The sequence below is a fragment of the Rissa tridactyla genome, chromosome 3, assembly GCF_028500815.1.
Source record: "Rissa tridactyla isolate bRisTri1 chromosome 3, bRisTri1.patW.cur.20221130, whole genome shotgun sequence".
NCBI classification, from domain to species: Eukaryota; Metazoa; Chordata; class Aves; order Charadriiformes; family Laridae; genus Rissa; species Rissa tridactyla.
In genome coordinates, this window is record NC_071468.1 from 123,005,508 (window position 1) to 123,026,414 (window position 20,907).

General features: G+C 42.8%; 1 protein-coding gene across 12 annotated transcripts in view; it reads right to left on the reverse strand.

The window, feature by feature from the left end:
• The window catches only part of PKHD1 (PKHD1 ciliary IPT domain containing fibrocystin/polyductin), a 278,406-nt gene that overhangs the window by 170,264 nt on the left and 87,235 nt on the right, over positions 1–20,907 (reverse strand). For all 12 annotated transcript variants that reach the window (XR_008465473.1, XR_008465472.1, XM_054195531.1 and 9 more), the window contains 2 exons: positions 18,619–18,769; positions 5,001–5,213 (listed from right to left, as the gene is read on the reverse strand). Coding sequence is in view for 10 of the 12 variants with exons in the window: in XM_054195531.1 (XP_054051506.1) it covers positions 5,001–5,213; positions 18,619–18,769 (364 nt within the window). In the remaining 2 variants the exon portion in view is untranslated. The remainder of the gene's footprint in view (positions 1–5,000; positions 5,214–18,618; positions 18,770–20,907) is intronic.

Sequence of the window (20,907 nt, forward strand, 5' to 3'; positions counted from 1 at the left end):
CAGTTTATGGGTGGCATGCTCTGACTGGCAGGGGAGTTGGCTAAAGCCAAAGGCAACAGTGAAATTTCCCAGTCTCCTACAACCACCGGAGCAAAGGACTGCCACTCACCAGGGAATTGTGGGAAACCCTTAGTCATATTAACATATCAAAGCGAGGAGCTGACAGCGCTTACTAAACAAGCTGAATTCAACCATGGCTGCAGAGCATCCCCCAAACTTCCCAGTCTGAAGGAGAAAAGAAATTAAAATGCTCTCAGTCCTGTCTTCACCTAAGACAACTAAGAATTTGGAAGCCTGCTTATTTAATGATTTTGATCTGAGATAACATATATATGCGTGTGTATATATATGTATCTCACAAATGTATATTGCTGAGCATGTCAGCTTCTTTCACATATATATGAAAGAGCCTGTCATGCTCAACAATTTGTTCTATACCACAGGCCAGACTGGTGTTAAATTGGAGACAGAACAGCATATTTCTCTTTCATGTAAGCAATATGAACCCAGCAAAAGAACACACTCCTTTTGGTCTTGTTTTCTAGCGGGTTTCTACCCGCTAATTGCAGATTATATGGTTTGAAAGAACCTTAATTGCAGCCATGCACTGACACTGTATGTAGTGCAGAGCTTAAAAGTGGCTTCATAGCTAGTCTGGATTTCTTGAATAAGAAATTGATAAGAATTCTTGAATAAGAATTGTTAAGAAATTGAAACCGAGAGATGTTTCCATTGATGGGCCAAGCCACCTTTGGTTCTATGTATTTCCATCTGGATAATGCTTGGGTTGCAGACCTCACCTTCTTGGTTTCCTCAAGGATGAAGAATCACTGGGGATTATGGCACTGAGTAAAACGTATGAAATATCAGTGAGAAATGCCTTGAGGGTACTGACATGGTCACCTGGGTTTACTTCCCTCCATGATATTGCCAAGGTAACATTGTAAGAAGTACCTCTGCCTTGGTTGTCTGCAATTTCATGGGTTGGTCTGTGAGGATGGAGTCAACAAGGCAGTGATGATAGAGGTTCAGAAGCAGCACAGGAGGCACAGCTGCAACAAATGGTGCTGTTTTTTCCTACATTGCTAGAAAACAAAGCAGCACGAAGAAGATAAGGGTCTTGTTACAAAGCTCTGAGAATATAAGGACAAAATCCTGACTCACAAAAGTCAAACTGAGAATGGAAGGGTACTTTAAAGTAGCAGAAGATACAGAAAACGAAACAGCAAAAGCAGTTATCAGGCAAATACAAATCAGACATTTTAATACTTTTCTTAAAAAAAAAAAAAAGAAAAACATGGATGATTAACCAAATTAATCCTCTGGAACAAGCTTCTGCAGAAAATGCTGGCTTCCGTTTCCCTTGATGTCCTCAAAGACCAAGCTTTTCTGGAAGGCATGCTTTAATCTAACGTGAGTTACCGAACTCAAGGCTGGGGTAACTGTATGAAACTCAATGGCCAGTAACGGACAGTCAGTTCAGCCCAGATGATCTAATTGCAGTTCTTCACAGAGCCCCTCTAGGAAGTGGGATAGAAAAGCTCTGCCCTTCTCCAAAGCCAGTTTACTGAAATTATTAAAGCTGTTTGCAAGCACGAAATAATTTAACCTTGCTGATTCTTGACATAGTTGTCAAGAGCACCTGACGTGGCTTTCATGAGTAGTGCAGCCCACCTCCCTTGCCACCGCCAGAAGCACCTTCCCCAGCCTCCTCTGATCTCTCCTGATTCTGAAAAGCATCTGTTCACCAACTCCCCTCCAACAATGGACCTCACCTGACCTTGTTCGGCTCCTTTGAACTGACAGGCGTATTGCACAGCAGTACGGCTTGCTCCTTGTCTGTGCTCAAATTGTACCCCTTAGTGTCTGACATCATTTTTGACTGAGAGCCATACATGTCAGCGATGCTCAGAGAGCAACATTTCTGCCTGTAGGCCAGGAGGGTGGAAGTTCAAGCCCTGATGGAGGATATGAATGCCTACCAGTATGAAGGTCGACACACAGGAGGATAAGGGAGGGAGATGAGGCATTCAAATGCATTGGCTTTTCTTTTTCCTCCTCTATGACACACACTGCCTTTAAAAACAACCCGTTAGTTAAGAGCTTGACATAGAATCATAGTATGGTTAGAATTGGAAGGGACCTTAAAGATCATCTAGTTCCGACCCCCTGCCGTGGGCAGCAACACCTACCACTAGACCAGGTTGCTCAAAGCCTCATCCAGCCTGGCCTTGAACACCTCCAGGGATGGGGCAGCCACGGCTTCTCTGGACAACCTGTTCCAGTGTCTCACCACCCTCACAGGAAAGAATTTCTTCCTAATATCTAATCTAAATCTCCCCTTTTTCAGTTTGAAACTGTTACCCCTCATTCTGTGCATGCATTGCACTAATGGATGCACTCCATCATTTATCAACAATCTTGGTCAACAGGGGAGGTACCAGATGACTGGAGGGTGGCTAATGTGATGCTCATCTACAAGAAGGGTCGGAAGGAGGATCCAGGGAACTACAGGCCTGTCAGCCTGACCTCGATACCAGGAAAGATCATGGAGAGCATCATCTTGAGTGAGATCTCACAGCAAGTGCAGGGCAGCCAAGGGATCAGGGCCAGCCAGCATGGGTTTAGGAAGGGGAGGTCCTGCTTAACCAACCTGATCTCTTTCTCTGACCATGCGACCCACCTTCTGGATGCAGGGAAGGCTGTGGACGTTGTCTATCTGGACTTTGGTAAGGCCTTTGACACCATCCCCCACAGCATTCTCCTGGAGAAGTTGGCGAATCATGGCATGGACAAGTGTACTCTTTGCTGGGTTAAAAACTGGCTGGATGGCCGTGCCCAGAGAGTTGTGATTAATGAGGTGAAATCCTCTTGGCGGCCGGCCACCAATGGTGTCCCTCAGGGCTCAGATTTGGGGACAGTTTTGTTTAATATCTTTATCGATGATCTCGATGAGGGGATTGAGTGCACCCTCAGTAAGTTTGCAGATGACACCAAACTAGATAGGAGTGTTGATCTGCTGGAGGGTAGGAAGGCTCTACAGAGGGACCTGGACAGGCTGGATCGATGGGCCAAGGCCAACTGTATGAGGTTTAATAAGGCCAAGTGCCGGGTCCTGCATTTCGGTCACAACAACCCCAAGCAACGCTACAGGCTTGGGGCAGAGTGGCTGGAAAGCTGCCCAGAAGAAAAGGTCCTGGGGGTGCTGGTGGACGGCCAGCTTAACATGAGCCAGCAGTGTGCCCAGGTGGGCAAGAAGGCCAACAGCATTCTGGCTTGTATCAGGAATAGCATGGTCAGCAGGAATCCCTATTGTGTGTGATGGTGCCTCTGTACTCGGCACTGGTGAGGCCTCACCTCGAGTACTGTGTTCAGGTCTGGGCCCCTCTGTACAAGAGGGACAGTGAAGTGCTGGAGCGTGCCCAGAGGAGAGCTACCAGGCTGGTGAGGGGTCTGGAGACCAGGTCATATGAGGAGAGGCTGAGGGAGCTGGGCATGTTTAGCTTGGAGAAGAGGAAGCTGAGGGGAGACATCATTGCCCTCTACAACTCCCTGAAAGGAGGCTGGAGAGAGGTGGGTGTTGGCCTCTTCTCCAGGTGAATAATGACAAGACCAGAGGAAATGGTCTGAAGCTGTGTCAGGAGAGGTTTAGATTAGATATGAGGAAGAATTCCTTTACTGCAAGAGTGGTCAGGCACTGGAACAGCCTGCCCAGGGAGGTGGTTGAGTGACCATCCCTAGAGGTATTTAAGAAACGTCTAGATGTGGCACTTCAGGGCATGCTCTAGTGGCAGAGATTGTAGGTTTTGGGGTTTTTTTTTGGTTGGGGTTTTTTGTGTGTGTGTATGGTTGGACTCGATGATCTTAAGGGTCCTTTCCAACCATGAAGATTCTATGATTCTATGATTCTATAATATTCTGATTCACACTGAGTTTAGACCTGAGTTCCACATGCAATCCACTGCACCAAGAAATGGCCATTTTATACCTGTATTTCAAGCTCTGTATCTAAATTCTTTGCCTCACAACATCTGCACACCTATAGCCAATTTCTGATCTTCAGGTCCCTTGTCTCTTGTACTTGGTAGGAACGTGGAGCTTTGGCCCTGCAGGACTTCCTTTGCGAGAAAAGTCGAATGGTTAGAGCAGAGGACCAGGCATCTTGGAGTGAAATTCCTGGCATTGCTACAGATTTTCTGCATAGCCCTTGTCTTGTCATTTATGACAAAAACCTGTGCTGAGCAGGAAAACCGAGAGATGCCATCTGTGCTCCTAGTTGTAGAGACAGACAACTGGGGTTGGGTTGCCAGCACAGCACGAAGAGGAGAAAAAGGGCAAACCACACTGCCAGGAGCACTTTGCTTCTGCTTTGAAGACAAGTATCATCCTCACTGAAGTTGACACAGCATGCTTGGCATTGGCCTTATCATGGGACATATCTGGAAGACCACCATGTCTTTGCAACCCGAAAAGCCATATCCTCGTTGGGAAGGAAATGTCCCAAATGTTATGGAGAGAGATGAGGTGAGAAGGATACCCCTTTCTAGCAGTAGAGCAAACCCACATGATACCCAACAGGGATCTGAGGTCCCATTTCCATGGGATGGGGACTTTCAGTTTTGGACAGGCATGCACAAATTCAACCATCCTTGAGGCGCATAAACCAAGGTTTCATAACTAGATACCATCTATCTTCTTCTTGGGGTCCAGATTTTCAAAATGACTCAGCTCCTGGTATGGGAGCTTTTATGGAGATACACCACTGAGCGTTGGTGCATAAGGTACTGTAGAAATAGGAGTCTGATGGTGAATGCAAAGATACAAAGTTCTGCCCCTCAAACTTGATTTCAGCAAATACTTAACTGCAATTAGAAACCCAAGTTCATGATCGGAGTTGTTTTTTGAGTTGTTTTTTTTTTTCCCCCTGGGCATTTTTTTGCTTTGCTTTGTTTTCTTTTATTCATTTGTGCTTTGCATTTGAAGAGAAAAAGTGTACTCACCATGGATGGAAAGGGTCCCATTCCTCACTGCCAGGAACTTGACCCCATATGGGAATAATGGTGGAGAATGGAGGCTTCCATAGAGATAGATGTGTGCTTTGTGACGGAAAGGGGCCTTCGGGGATCCCACCTGGAGTTCCCCTCCATCAGATATCAGAATGTAATGAGCATGCAGTTCTACAGGTCCTGGACCAGTGAACAAGAGCTTGCCACCTGAAGACAATAGAAGAGCAAAATGCAGTCATAAATCTAATAGTCTTTGTCTCGTGGTCAAAGGAGCTATAAGACATGGGGCCAAAAATGTTTTTGCAATAAAATTATCAGATTAAGGGTAAAACAAAATTGTTTCCTGTAAAAATTCTGCCTCGGCCTGTACTTGTCCCTGTGGATTTTTCAGCCCTTTACAGATCTTATTAATTCACTCCATTTTCCAATTCTACCACAGGCTACCTTTCCAGACTTGAGCAAGGCCATCCAGCCTGGGCAAACATCTGGGCAAAATTTCTCCAATTCCAGTGCAAGTGAGTTGTTTGAAAAATCACAGTCTTAATGTATTCACTTACTAAATGTTAAAAAGGGGATATTACTATTTAATTTGTATGTTACTTCTTAGATTACAAACTGCTTGTGACAGAGAGTGGAGAAAACGTCTTTGCAACATAAGAACTGGCAACCTGTTTAGATCCGCGGTTGATTTAATCCTGCGTACTCTTCCAGCTGCTGTTCAAAACCAGATGCTTCCAAATTCAGTATAAGAAACTTCTCCCTGTTAGCTGGATGTGAGATGATCTCCCCATCTCATGAAAGCCTCATTTTAATCCCCAATTAGAGGTTAGCTTTGCCCCAAAGCATCAGATTTCATCTCCCTGCCAACATTTTCCTTTTACCATCTATTAGTATAACTGGATAAGTTTTGTCAGTAATATAGATCTGATCCTTCACATATTTCTAATAGTTAGTCTCAATGACTTCTTAAAGCAATGAATTCTGTGGTCTAAGTACATAGTTCATGAAAAGGCATTTCCGTCCTTTGGTTTTGACTCTCCAATTCTGTCAAATGCTTCCTTTGTTCTTGCCTTGTGTGAGCTGGCAATCCCAGTCTATCATCTCAGGATGGTTTACTCTTTTATCTCCTTTTATACTTTCTCTCCTATGACGGACACTATTGCTGTCTTTACACTGTATTTGGGCAGAGTGGACTCTCAGACATCTAATCATTCTGCAGGTGGGATATGTCTTCCTAGGTCAAGCCATACTTCGCAGGAGGTAGCAGGAGATACCTCAAAGCCTGTCAACCTCAGAACTCCTTACAACGGGTCTATCACCTTCCCAACATTTCCCATTATGCAAGTTGCTAATAACTGTGCCATCTCGTATAATGGCCAGGTTTCTACTGCAGTTAGCTTTTAATGGTGACCTTTATACCTACCAAAAGTTTGGCTTTCCTTCCCCAAAAGATACTACCTATCCTATCATGAAGGATTAGGGAGATCAGACCTCTGCTTTAATTTAAGCATTGAGATGAAAAACAGATTGCTTGCCTTTGTTCATATCCTGGTGCTTTCAGTGATAAGGGAGACGCACAGCACTTGCGTGCCGTTCCCTCCCAGTTGCATCCACTCCAGCTGAACACATTCTGCTTATTCTGATCTCCTTATTCATTCTGGCATTGAGGGGCTTTCATTGTTTCATTGATTTCTTAGCCTTATAACAAATTCCTATAACCTAGTTCTAATTTCTTAGTCTTATAACAAAGCTAATATTTGAATAGGGACTACCCATTAAATACTTTCTTTGCAGATTTCAGTAGATTCCAGATAAGTTTTTACAGATTGTCCTTAATAAATGAAAGAGATAAGTCTTATGTTTTCTTGCTTATAACCACTGGGACCATGGGATCATTCCCACAAATACCAACTCCCCTATGTGTAAATTGTCTCTTTCCCTAGACATGCTTTTCTATATACAAATGTATTTCAGTTAAGCTTGCTGCATAGTGTTTTTAAAAATTATACGGAATATACTGCAATAAAACAGCATGAATTTCAGCTTGTTTCATGCAAAACAACAGCAGATATCTGACCTTTATTCTGAGATACATTTGAGACTTCTAGAAAAATCATTTTCTAGAAAGTCATTACATTTCATTTTCTAGAAATCATTGCACTTCTAGTGTAATGATAGGACACGGGGCAATGGCCCCAAACTGAAAGAGGGTAGATTTAGGTTAGATATTAAGAAGAAATTCTTTACTATAAGGGTGGTGAGGTACTGGAACAGGTTGCCCAGGGAAGTTGTCAATGCCCCATCCCTGGGAGTGTTCAAGGCCAGGCTGAATGAGGCTTTGAGAAGCCTGGTCTAGTGGGAGGTGTCCCTGCCCATGGCAAGGGGGTTGGAACTAGATGATCTTTAAGATCCCTTCCAACCCGAAACATTCTGTGATTCTGTGAAAAATGAAACATTCTTAATACAAAATGTGCTATGCTGAAATTGGAACAAGACTTGAAATAGTATTCATTTGCAGACTGAAGGGACCATTGGATCATATCGCCTGACGGTCTGTGCACATCAGGCTATTGAAAAACTGGAGGAATTCAAGTCATCTGTGTTTGCTGCATACCTTCCAGCAAGGCAGACAATCAATTAAGTGACTTGGGGACATCACTCTGCCATTTTCTATGATCATATTTTCCAACAGCTAATCTCTCTTACCGTTCAAAACTTTTGCTTTATTTCCAATCATAACTTGTCAAGGATGAGCTTTCAGACAGTGGTTCTCTTTGTATCCTCCTGCATTGCGCTGCAGAGAGGTGTAGAAAACAGCACTTTCTGTGAAAGTACTTACAGGTAACATCAAATCTCATCCCTCATTCAGATTAGCTGATAAGGTTTTTAAGATTCTCCCTGCAAGGAAACATCTCCGATTCATGGAGCAGTGCATCCTCGCCCACAACCCAGTGCTCCCTCTGAAATTGGGAATCCAGGCCTCCTTAGTTCTTCTGCTTCTTTATTGTTCTTGATGTTGCTTATAGAGGCAAAGGTACCTTATCCCCACACTTTGCCTCTTGCTTTTCAAAGTAAAAAACTATACCACCTCCTTTTGCCTCTTCATTACACTGGGAGATCAAGTGGGAATCCTTGGGCCACACTCACTCATGATCCTTTTCATGATCATGGTTCTGTCTGTCAACGCCTCTTACTGTGGGCACTTTCATTCCTAATTGCTCCCTGCCCAGCTCTCTTCTCAGATGTGTAAATCTGCATTTGGCTTGAATGGCATTCACAAAATGTGACCAGTGATGGTTCTCCATTTACCTTCAGATCATTGATGATGCGTCCTGGTATTCAAGCAGACATGAAAATTGTTTCACGCTAAGAATTTACTTCTTGAGTAAACTGTATGTCTACTAGATGCCCTGACATCTGGGCAGGTGATCTTCAGCTAGTCATCACACTATCACAGGTTTTACAGAATTAACTTTATCAAACAAACTTGTAATTTTCTTAGAAAATATACTAAAGTTTGCTGTCTTTTTTCCATAAAATTTCTATGTTGTCATTCAGTAACACCTACAGTGTGTGATGTATATAACATTATAACATTTAACTTCATACAGTTTTCTCTTTTAACCTGTGGTTGATATCAGACTAAGCAGCCAATATATTTTCCTTTACCTGTCTGGATACTGACACAAGATCAGAACTTCTACAGCCCTCTGTCATTTCCCATGTACTCCAAAACGAGTATTTGTGGGCCGTACAATGCCTCTACAAGCAGTTTTAAAGCTCTTGAATGAGACTGGATCTGTTGATTTAAGAATGTGTTTTCCTGAAAGATATTATTTAAAATCTTCATTATATTAACATTCTTCAGTAATGAATGGACTGCTGACCCATCTTCCTCTTGTGATACAATTTACCATCCTGTTCCTTCCCATAGTGAGAACAGAAATATTTATTAAATACATTTGCCTTATAGCAGCAGTGGTAATAATTTTATCACCGCAATCTAGAAATGGAACTATAAATCACTGCGATTTATTTTATTCCTAACATAAAAAAAAGAAAAAGACATCTCCCCCAAGGTCTTTATTGACTTCCTATGCTCTGTTCCCACTGAAATATAGTGATTTCTGTTTCCACTCTCTTCATACAATTTTTAATGAGTATTCTAATTGCTACCATGCTGTACCAATGAACCAGGGTGGCTGGTAACCAAATTTGTCCTATCTTTTGATTGTAAAATCATAGTTCTGCCTCAAACAATCTCGTCAAAAGTTTTCCCAAGTTTCAGCCACATTTTGTCCATACAAAATTTCAAGGAATATTTGAAAATCCCCTGTTTTTCAGTAATAGGCTAACTGGATGTCAGTTGTCCTGAACAATCTTTCCCTTTGTTGATTAAAATATTTTCCATATCTTTTGTGGACACCCAGGTGTCTGGCAAGCTTGGCAAGTGGATGCTGGTGACTGCTTAACAGTGGGTGTAAGCGTATGCAATAGACCCAATGTGTTTCAGTAGCATCGGGTGTGCAGGCACTGTCTGTGCCATGCCTGGCCTGCAGGTTAGACCCTGCCTGGAGGAAATCCTACACAGAAGCAAGGTTTCCCTTCCCTGGGTGAAGATTTGGATGTGTAGGGATAATAATAATAGGACTTCAAGGTGGGGGTTGTTTCCTGTCACTTGGGTTTCTCTGTCCCAAAGTGTAATGGCAACCCAAGCACGCTTGGCAATGGTGCTGAGATTTGCAAGATCAAAACCACCAAAAGGCATTTGCTGTACCTGAGGTTTTGGCTTTCCCTTAGAAGCATCAGTCAGACCCAACATGTGATCATAGGAAACAGATATATCAGCTACAGCCACAGTCACAACATAATGCCATTGTCCCCTGGCTATTTGCAAAGCTTCTGAACTCCTCCCAGAACAAAGCCCAAAGGCACTCAGTCTTTGGGAGAAAAGAAAGTGTAAAAAGAAAAGTTCAACTGCTGAAGATAAAAAAAAAGCAGCATCGCAGGAAAGAAAATAAAGCATTAGCAGGGATTCATTTAGCCATTTACCAAGTCTAAGTGTAAAAAAAAACCAAAACCTCTAGCCAAACTTACAAATACTTATGTCAAAAAACTGCATATTGTCCCTCTAACCCTCAGCTCTCTGTATCTCTGTGTTTTTCATTGGGTCAGAATAAATATACAGCTGCTGCTTTACAAGATTGTCTTCCCCTTTTTTTAAAAAGAAAATAAAAGTTATGCTTCCTTCTTTTATTGCACTTGACCTCTTCTCTGAAAGCAGAAAGCAAGAATATTGCTCAATGGAGCCTTTGGCTGTGACCCTCAAATTGTTTGTTATGGCTGCACAGGAAAGGAAAGTCCTACATATGACCTTGAGGGTGATTTTATAAAAATCAATCAACTACTGTTATGATGGCCTCCCCACCAAGCAAAATAAATACAATTAAACCCATAATCACTTCTGTACAGTAATGTGCAAATTCAATGGGTCTCTTTAGGTGGAGTGAGGGAAGAGGGGGGAGAAAATATGTTGAGGCTGTTTGATACTTTGTGAGAAGATCAGAAGCACCATTCTTCTCAATTAACCCAGCAATTAGCCTCCACCTCTCTGCTCAGAAAGAAATCTCTCTTCCTCTGTCTTTACCAAAAAAAAAAAAGAGAGAAAAGCTAAACTGGAGGGAACTCTCTCTGTCCCACAGGAGAAATAGCCAGACCAAATAATGAAAAAAAACAAGGGAATATTAAGGAAAACAAACCTAATAATAAGGGGCAGTTGCAATCTGCTGTGTAAATAACTACAGCAGCATCATACCATTGGCAGAACTGGTTTTGTGAAAAGATATGTATCTTCTGAAGTCCTTGGGAAATGGTGGAGGGCGCACATAAAAGGAAAGGAATTGGAAAGACAATGTATTAACGCTGCACTTTGTCAGGTGTCCCAGACTGGCTCATGCAATGCCACAGCCCAGGTATCCAAAACATTCCCTATGGAAAGAGGCTGCATCATGCACTTCTGAAAAAAAGAACAAATAGGGATGGAGTAGAGGCTTGTGAGGGTTGCTGTGGGAAGTTTCTCCTTGCCTCCATCACGAAGATTCACGCTTTCAGACACAGCAGTTTATATCCCTTCTTAAAAACTTCATTTTTAAAAAAAAAAAATCCTTCTAAAGTAGATGTTCTCATAACGCATAAAAGATATGTTGATATTTCTCATTTAGGTTGTGATTTAGAGCATTCTAGAGATTTCCTGAACTCACAGGGAAGCAAAGTTCCTATTCCAAAGCGCACATTTTACATGGATGGCTTTTTTATTATCATCTTTTGAGGTCATACTTTAGCATTCACTGTCAATATAAGACCATCCTGAGAAATAGTGTATTTTTTTCTAAAGAACAGCTCATTAGAAAGCTAGGATAAAAGTGCCTATCGTCAGATTTAATTCCACTTCTTTATGTAAAGTTGAAAGAAGCATTAAAGCAAGCAAACTAAAAGAAAGGTGCTGGATAATCTCAGAATATATACATTTTTAATCAATAATAGGAGAGTACCAACAGAGGAAATGTCACTACTGTGTCAGGCCCCCTCAACTAACAGAAAACTGCTGCATGGAAGAGGATTTGCAGGTTGAAAGGTCATCTCCTCAACTGGACTACTCCTTCCCACCACTGTGCAGGGAAGATCTGCTCCAGTTGTGCTGTGGGCATGCCACAGCCATGTATAACTCATATTCCCACAGCCTTCAGCTTTTCTCTTCCCAGTTCCTCTCGGTATTTCACACGACGAAGCCACAGAACCCCCCATGAGACAGGCTTAAGCTCAGAAGTTATATTCCTGGCAAGCATCCCTGAGTGGCAAAACAGCAGGAGGCAACTGCTGGAGCTGGAATATCTTTGCTGAAGCAACAGATCCTGCGCAACAAGGCTGCAGTGTGCTGGCAACCCACTTACTGCTCATTCTCCAGCTCCAAGGATGTGCCTGGTGGGGCCTCCAAGCAGGAAAAAGAAAAAAACAACCCAAAACCAAAGGTCTTCTTGTGTACAAGAAGAGGAATAGAGAGTTTATGAGCCTTAAATAAGAACAGCCGATTATTTCATGGACCTGTTGCCTGCACCCTGTTGACATGTTCACATGACATTCGGATGAGCCGTAAAAGTTGATTGCAGGCTGGACCACTGTGGAGTAAGATGCAAAGAGGAAAAGTTTGTTCTATTGGCTCCATCCCAAAGGCTGCCTGAACCAAGAGTCCAAAACTCATTCTCCACCTCCCTGAATATGTTCCTCCATGTTCATACTATTTAGGTACATATCCCAGCTGTGAATTCAAATCCCTGTGTATTTCCACCAGGACATCACTAACATGCTAAAAAGCTAAGCTCGTATTCCAACATTTTGTTGGATGGAGGCCTTAATCTGTCCCTGGGTGAGGAACCAGCAGCTGCTTGAGTGTTCTCAAACAGAAACTGTCTCCCAAGCCCGGCAAGCCTGTGTTTTCTGGCTTGCTGCGCTCACAGCCATCTGTTCAGATGGCATGTGCTTGTTTGTAAGCTGGTCTTCCTTTAGAGCACAGGAGCCAGGCAAATCACCAGCCCAGGGAACACTGCCATAGGTATATCTCCTTCAAAGAAGACCTTCTACTTCTTCAGCTCTTAGGTAGCCTCCAAGACACTTAGCAACACCTTTGGTGCATTTGCAAGAGGAGAGATAACCTGGTGGGGAGGAAGTGTGGGCATTCCTAGATGGCTTTGACAGCATGTATCAGAGCCCATCATCTAGAATCTAATGAAGGAAGCTTCTAGGTGAGCCTCATGAAGGCAACAGGATAAACATAGAGATATGTGATGAAAAAATTGGTCCTTGGCTTATTATTTCAAGTTTACAGGTGACTTCACCCTCAGGAAAAAGGAGGACACTGGGAAAAGCACAGAAGCACTATTTTATGGAGCAAGATTATGTTTCTCCTCACCTAAAGCCTGCCTAGGAAACCTTTAGAGTGTTTCTATTTGCTATCCCCTCTACTCACAGTTATGTCATTTCAAGCTGATTTCTGCCATTTGAAGTTAAAGATATTACAGATAGGACTGCTCTCCTAGTGTCTAGCACCATGGGTTGGACCTTGGTCTTAGTGACGGCCTGTTCCTACAAAAAATCTATCGTAGTGCATGGCCTGTCAAGCCGCCAGAGGAAAAGGAGATACTTCAAAAAGTAAGAAACCCATGTGCAATCTGGTTACACAGTACACTTCCTCTGCAGTTCAGGGCTCATGATACAGATTCATGCCTTTGAAGATATTTATTTGCATTTAAAAACCTTAAGAAGACCTGGGCCTTGTTCCCAGCCTGCACAGGTTGTGACGGCCGTATTTCTGTACCACATAAAAATGTGTGAGGGCAGTTCTACTAACAGTATGAAGCTGCTACTGTAATGAGGGCCTGATTAGTGGCCAGGACAGGTGGAGACAGAGTCAGCAGATCTTCCCATCCCATGGTTAGAGGCAGGATCTGCTTCCCTGAAAGGGGCACATCCCCTCCTTCCAGGCCAAGAAGGAGACGGTGCTGCCTCAGGTTTCCGCCTGGTGTCTGCACGAGCTCTGTGCGGTTCCTTGGCCGGGTTTAGCTTCCACTGACCTGCTTATCCTGCGACACCCCAGAAGTAGCCTCAAGGGCTGCCAAAGTTGTGGAAAATCAATTTCATTGGCAAGCGAGAGCCCTGGGAGTCTAACACACATGCTGTGAGACCAACCTATATAGGATGAGAAACAGAAACCTGCAGCCCATACCCCAAGATGAACCTGGGTTTACAGCTGGGTGAAGAACTGAGAAAAGCCCATCAAATTGCTACAGATCTGGGGCCTTAAAACCCATCCTTAAGGAACGTCCGGCTCTACAAGTTGTACTCTACTAAATAACACTAAATTCCTGCAAAAAAACTTACTGACAAATTAACCTAAACAAATTAAACTGATGCCTTTCATTTTTTTACATGAAAACAGCCAGGACTTTAAGGTTCTGAGACTGTAATTATTTCAGACTTCTTACACCTCACTATAAAAAGGTAGGAAAATATCACACAGCGACAGGGAGAAATAGGGTTGACTTTTCTTCTTTTTAAATCTCAATTAAAAAATACATTGGATGAAATTTCCCATTAGCTGGTACTATTTGTACATCCCACGTTCTTTCTTTAATTAAAAAACATGCTTATTGCAATACTGCCAGAATCGCTTTTACGGTATTTTAATTGTAATGTCTCTGCCTGATTAAAAAAAGAAAATATGAACTAGAAACTGCCTGCAAAAAGTATCACAATGCACATCCCAAATGGGTTGAGCAAAATGGCACAGAAAACACCGCACCACAAGCAGTTTCCAACTGAGAAGGGATTTTAAACCGGGTTTAAGGACTGTTTGATGCCATGGACAGGAAAAGAGAAGGAAAGCTTTTTCCTTCTTTCAGTGAATTCAAACCCAGTCTTTATCAGCAGTGACTAAAGCACTAGTTATTTGACTACTTATGCAGGTGTATCAGCTAATATTTGATGCTCTTTGCTAATAGCATCAAAGCCTAAGAAAAAGTCAAGTAAAATCAATATTTGAATTTCTCTCCTCCATAGATCTACTCATAGGCTGTATTCTAGACACAGCCTGGTCTGGGCACAGATTAAAAAAGATCCAAAATATTGATGGATAAGCATTGCTCTTTGAATATGCATTCAAAATCAGATAATAACTGACAATGTCATGAATATCCTTGTGGCTTGTCAGCTCTCTTTTTTTTTTTTCCCCTGGGATCTCACAGTTTGAAAACAAAACAAAACAAAACAACAAAAAACAAACCCATATTAGCTGTGGTATTTTGGAAACTGGGTGCACATTTTTTAGAGGCAGACAAAGCGGGTCAGACCTTTTCAAAACCTCAGCCTGGAGTCTGACCATGGAAGAAGGAACTGGCATGCTGGGTTCAGCAGGACCACAAAGATGCAGCAATGCCTACAAGTGAGAGGAAGAGCTGTGACAAGTGATATCAGGGCTTTTCTAGAGTAGGGGCCAAAGCAATCTTCTCCCTGATGCCTGCAAGGGTGGCCATCTCAAGGTTGCCATTACAAAGACAACGGTCAGTTGAACACCTGGATCTTCAATCCCACCAGAGTATATCCGTAACACCGCTACAAAATTAATCGCCAAGATGCTCCTGAAAGAACAGGAAGGGTTTTGGCCTCCATACCTCCCTAGAGGCTGTTCTACATAGTAATATAAATTCAGACAAAGGCAATAACACATGTCTGAGGTATCAAGCCATCAAATGCAAGGAGTTACTTCAGCGTAAGCTCTGCGCAAAGGAAATTTCCATCTGTCCTGGGTTATCATAAATATTTCCATACTTGTGATGTTGGGATTACAAAAATAACTGCAATCTGCTGAATTTAGAGTTATCTACAATCTGTCTATCTTGTATCTCTTCCCCAATCGGTACTGTCTGAGCAGTTTCACAGTCTGGCTATTAAACTTTCCACTGCTGATAACCACGTGTTCATGCTCTTCTCGTTGAGGGGGAAGTAGAAACTGCTGAGCCCTCATGGCAGTGAGCAGGACCCAGCTGCCTAATCCTATTTCTGTATTGCTTTAACCTCCAAATCTTCTGTCCAGGCAGGCTGGTCACTACCAGAACTACTATATGTATTTGGCTATAAGTTAATAAAAGCAGAGTCACCTTAAGGCTGCATATGTAGTTGACATACTTTTTATAATACTCTTTAAGCAATATCTACAATGTCAAAATCATCATAAGGAGACACCATAGAGGCAGTATTCAAAATCATTTTGTTGTCCTAAAAAAGGGTAATTTCAAGAAATGGGTCCTTGTTGGGTTTGCTGGGTACAGCACCAGAAAATAGGCAATACAGTGTCTTCGCAGAGGAGTGGACAAGGTAACATTACAGGTTTTTTAATTTGTAAAGTCTGTTATATTTTCAGCTTGTGAATGCACAGACAGCCTGATGCTGAGTCATGAAAGCCAAAGAGAGCAGAACGACAATTTAATCCCATTCTCCAGCTCCAACTAAGAGAAACCCTCCAGATAGAATAGGAATAGGATGCTTCAATCAAAGCCCACATCTACACTCAGCTGCAGGTTAGGGGCTTATTGTCATGCCCATCTTGCAGATGGATAAAGTTATCAATTATTTGACAGACCCAGTAGTTGCAACTCTAAGTGGATCACCTAACTGTGCTTCATCTTAAAATGGGTATCTACAATACCTAAGATGAACAAGTCTTTGGTAGTGTGTGTTTCTGGCGCTCAATACAGGAGCCTAAACAACTCCTCTAAGCCGGACAACTTAAAGAAAGGTAAGGTTAGGAAAGATAAATCTCAGTCTCAGATAAGCACAGAATCACAGAATGGTAGGGGTTGGAAGGGACTTCTGGAGATTATCTAATCCAACCCCCTGCCAAAGCAGGGTCACCCAAAGCAGGTTCCACAGGAACACGTCCAGGCAGGTCCTGAATGTCTCCAGAGATGGAGACTCCCCCACCTCTCTGGGCAGCCTGTGCCAGGGCTCTGCCACCCTCACAGGAAAGAAGTTCCTCCTCATGTTTAAGTGGAACTTCCTATACTCAACTTTGTGCCCATTACCTCTTGTCCTGTCACTGGGCACCACTGAAAAGAGCCTGACCCCATCCTCCTGACACCCACCCTTTCAGTATTTATAAGCATTGATAAGAACCCCTCTCAGTTGCCTTTTTTCCAGACTAAAAAGACACAAATCCCTCAGCCTTTCTTCATAAAAGAGGTGTTCCAGTCCCCTAATTATCTTGGTAGCCCTTTGCTGCACCCTCTCCAGCAGTTCCCTGTCCTTCTTGAACCGAGGAACCCAGAACTGGACACAGTACTCCAGATGGGGCCTCACCAGGGCAGAGTAGAGAGGGAGGATAACCTCCCTCGATCTGCTCGCCACACTTTTGTTGATGCACCTCAGGATGCCATTGGTCTCGTGTCAGAGTAGATCTCAACATGTCTTGACTCCAAATCTAACCAAGGCTAAACCAGTAGCAGCACCCAGGTAAGTGGGGGTGGATGCAACAGGGAAACTTTAGCAAAGATGAAGCTCAGACAATTACCATGCTGGTTTCTGCTTCTAAAAATTTTGGTCTCTACATTTGGCACATAGATATGCAGAAAATAATAGCATCTAGAATATTTTAATGCTGCTTTCCTAACCTAATCTACATTATATACCAAGCTTCTTGGAAAATGTGATAAAGGAGAGAAATTATTTGAATGTCAGATGAGCTGAAGCCATAAAGATACTGCTCCAGACTTCATTAAATTCAATCAGACCTCCGTTTGCTTCATGAGTGCTGACTCATAGATCAAATTTGCCTTTGAGTAGGCTCAAAGTTCAAAGGGTTTCTGCTGCTCCAATTCTTCACAAAGTCAGAGAATTAATTCCAAATTCCTCATCCAGTTTTGCAGCCCAAAGACTCAAAAATCTGTGGCTCTGAGCTATCTCCTCTACTGTATGCCATAATCACACAGGGGTTAAGAAGAATCTTGCATCACCCAGATTTAGGGTTTTCATTGGGGAAGAGAGGGAAGAAAATTGTACTAAAACATTTCACACCGGGCAAGTTTAAACTTTTTGGGGAATGTTCTCACAGTAGGGATAAACTTGGGAAGTTTTTTTTCTTTATAGAATGATCATTCAAACTTAGATTAAAATATAATTGTCTAATGCATGTTTTTCATCATCATCACCTCAAAAAAATCTAGTAACTTTAACCTCCTTTTAATATAAAATCATTTTTACCAGCAAAGAAGATCCAGGTCCTTAAACATATAAAAACTCTTCTTTCCATTTTTTGAGTTCTATTTCAGCAGAGGCTTACACATAGGCTTAACCTTGAGCAAGCAATTTCACCAGAAGAACTCGTTCACTTAATACCAAGCATGTGCGCATGAGTTTTCACAACCAGGGCCTAATTTCCAGGAAGGAGTATTTCTGGCATTGAATGACAAGTAATTTTAATTCTTACTTTGACACCCACAGACGTATACGTCCTGACACTCATGCTGAGTCTAGCCCCGGGTATGTGAACCCTGCAAACCCAGTGTTTCCCCGATAACTGTGCTCAGTTATTTACTTTCCACTAGCCATGCTCTAGGATCTTGGATTATATATTACATTCAGTAGCTGTGGCCTGTAATTCTGTAACATCATTAATTTTGTAAAGGCTTTTGCAACATGTTTGTTTCAAAGATGCCAAACAAAACAGAGTTGATTATTGTTATCAGCGCTGCCATTATCACTGAACACCACTCAGGATAGCAGCGCTTTCAGTAGCTGGGGGAAAGAAAAAGGGAAAAAAAAAGGCTTGCTACTCCTATTGTCATTATGCCTCAAACAGCATAAACGATGCTTTCTGCATACATAATAATTAAACACGTCCCCCATCACCGTCCTGTTGTATTTCCGGAGAGCAGACTCAGCCTCCCTGACCAGGTATCTCCTTTGACGCAGGAACTGGGCAAGGGAAGGGAAGATCGTGGCCATGAAAAACTCCAGCCCTGGAGGAACAAGAACACTGAACCCCCCACACCCCGCTTCTGCAGACCTTTGAGATGCAGCAAGTTCAGTTTGTTGGTGGTGGTCCCCAGCAGCAGGGTCCGGCCGCTTTCTATCGTGACGTTATCGCCATCTCGCGGCTGGTGGCCAGCAGGCCAGCTGGAGTATTCATCCCACCGGCCACAAAACTGGAGGCCAAACTGGAAAGCAAAAAACACAGAGAGGTTCAAAACTCACCCCTTCCCAACCCTTCAGGAAGCCAGCTTGCCGAAAGCATGGAGAGGAGATGCCAGTGCCACACCGGCTATTTTCTCAGTAGAAGCCCCCGTAGAGCAAAGGGAGGGAGGGACGTTGGGGTTAGAGAGGTTCTTGGCCTTCAGAAAGACCTGTGGCCATGTTGGGGTTGCCCCTTGTCTCATTCTACTGTGGGTAACGAAGGGCTTGCTGCAGGTCTGGCTGCAGAAAATCCGCAGGTTCCCTGGTGTGTGTCTCTCTCTGCCTCCCGAATAGCAGCACTGCAACATAATTCTTGGCAATGTCATAAAAATAGCCTGAAGAGCTTACAATTAAAACATCCTGCTAGATAGACAATAGTCTGCTTTACAGGATTTTTCAAAGGCTCTCCTGCCACCCTTCCACATTTAGAGAGACATTCCTCCCTTCAAATACTGTTTTAGTTTTCTCAGCTTATCCAGTATTATTATCTCTTATCCAGTATTATTATCGCCTCTCCTTTGATAGCGATCGGTTCCAAATAAAGCACTGATTAACTTGAAAACTGCAAACAGCCTGGCTCGTGATGAGCAATGGCAAAATGACGCCTGCCAGTTTCGAGTCATGGTTCCTCCTCACATCTAAACTTTAAGTGTGCACTGTGCAGTGAAGGTTTAACTGATTTCTTGAAGAATGTGTGCACCTTTTTGCATGGGCATGTGTGCACCTTTTTGCATGGGCATGTGTGCACAAGTGTGGACATAGCCATTCATAACATATTCTTTTGGACTCACATGTAAACTAGCAAGAACAGCTTCTACTAATGGGGGGGGCAGGGACGACCAGACGTGGAAATATTTGTGGTCCTCACTGGGTTGTGCTAATCTGAAACAGCAGTGGAAAGAATAAACTCAATGCAAAATGTACTTACTCCATTTTCAATCACAGCACATCATGTGCATTAAAGATTTTGCTCTGGAGATGCGGTTTAGATGAATCAATACTGGTGGTGTTATGATAGTTACTCTTTCGACTGTGCTATTGTCAATTTTAGCTTTATGTGCATGATGTTTTATACAGCATTTCCCATAGCACCTAGAGCAGTCAGATAACTATTATGTGGTGACTACTGTCCTAATTATTTACAGCAGGGAATGGGTGTTGGTTCGCAGGCTAAAAAATACAACTGGTTCATGTCCACCCTGTCTATAGGGTAGGGATGTTGGTATTTTCTCTCCCCTGTCCCATTCTACAATTTCCATACAAAGGGAATTACTTGGTTTGGTTTAGACTGAAGCCTGGGACTGAATTAACACACACACAGTGAAAACATCTGGGGAGTTAAGTCCCCCGCGTCAGAGGGAGCGAACCACTTCATCATTACAGAAGTACAGATAAGCCTTCACATCTGTACACGACTGTTACAGAGAGTACAATTTCTACATCGCTGCTGAGTGTAATAGGACAAGTTTCATCTTCCTTACTCGCAAACTTGTATTTGTATATTTCAGAGATTTAGGACAAAATTCCATCTGAAAGGGTAGATTTCTTTATCTGCTGTCTTTCCAGAGGGGCTGTGAATTACTTTTAGTGCTTGGAAGCAGATTATATGCAATATACAAGGGTATACAATAGATGCACTGAAAAGGGAGCTAATTAAACTTGGTTTTAGCTCAGAGCAGGGGACAGAGGAAGGTACAGTTCATGGAAAGGCACATATGTCCCACATACACTGCTTATCAAGCCAACCATAGCACAAAATTACAAAATCCATAAATTCCTGTCTGGCACAACCTCAACCATTGCTGCTGGCAAAACGCTGCATGCCATAGTCGTGAAACGGTGGGATCCATCTGAACATTTTGCTGAGAAAGTTGGTTAAATGCCTTGAAGTCACCCTGACCCTCCCAAGTCACTTAAAAAACTCCCATTGCCTCTAATGCGAAAGCAAGAGCATAAGGAATAAATATATCAGGCTGTTCTTGCCAGCACCAAAAACTTAGTAAACTGTTGGGTAAAAGTCTCAGGAGAGTTAAGAAAAATAAACTCTTCTGAATTTGACTATTTTTTAAAAGGGTTCCCCTTTCTAGCTAGAAAACACCCTAGTTGTTCATTTAAGGTTCTC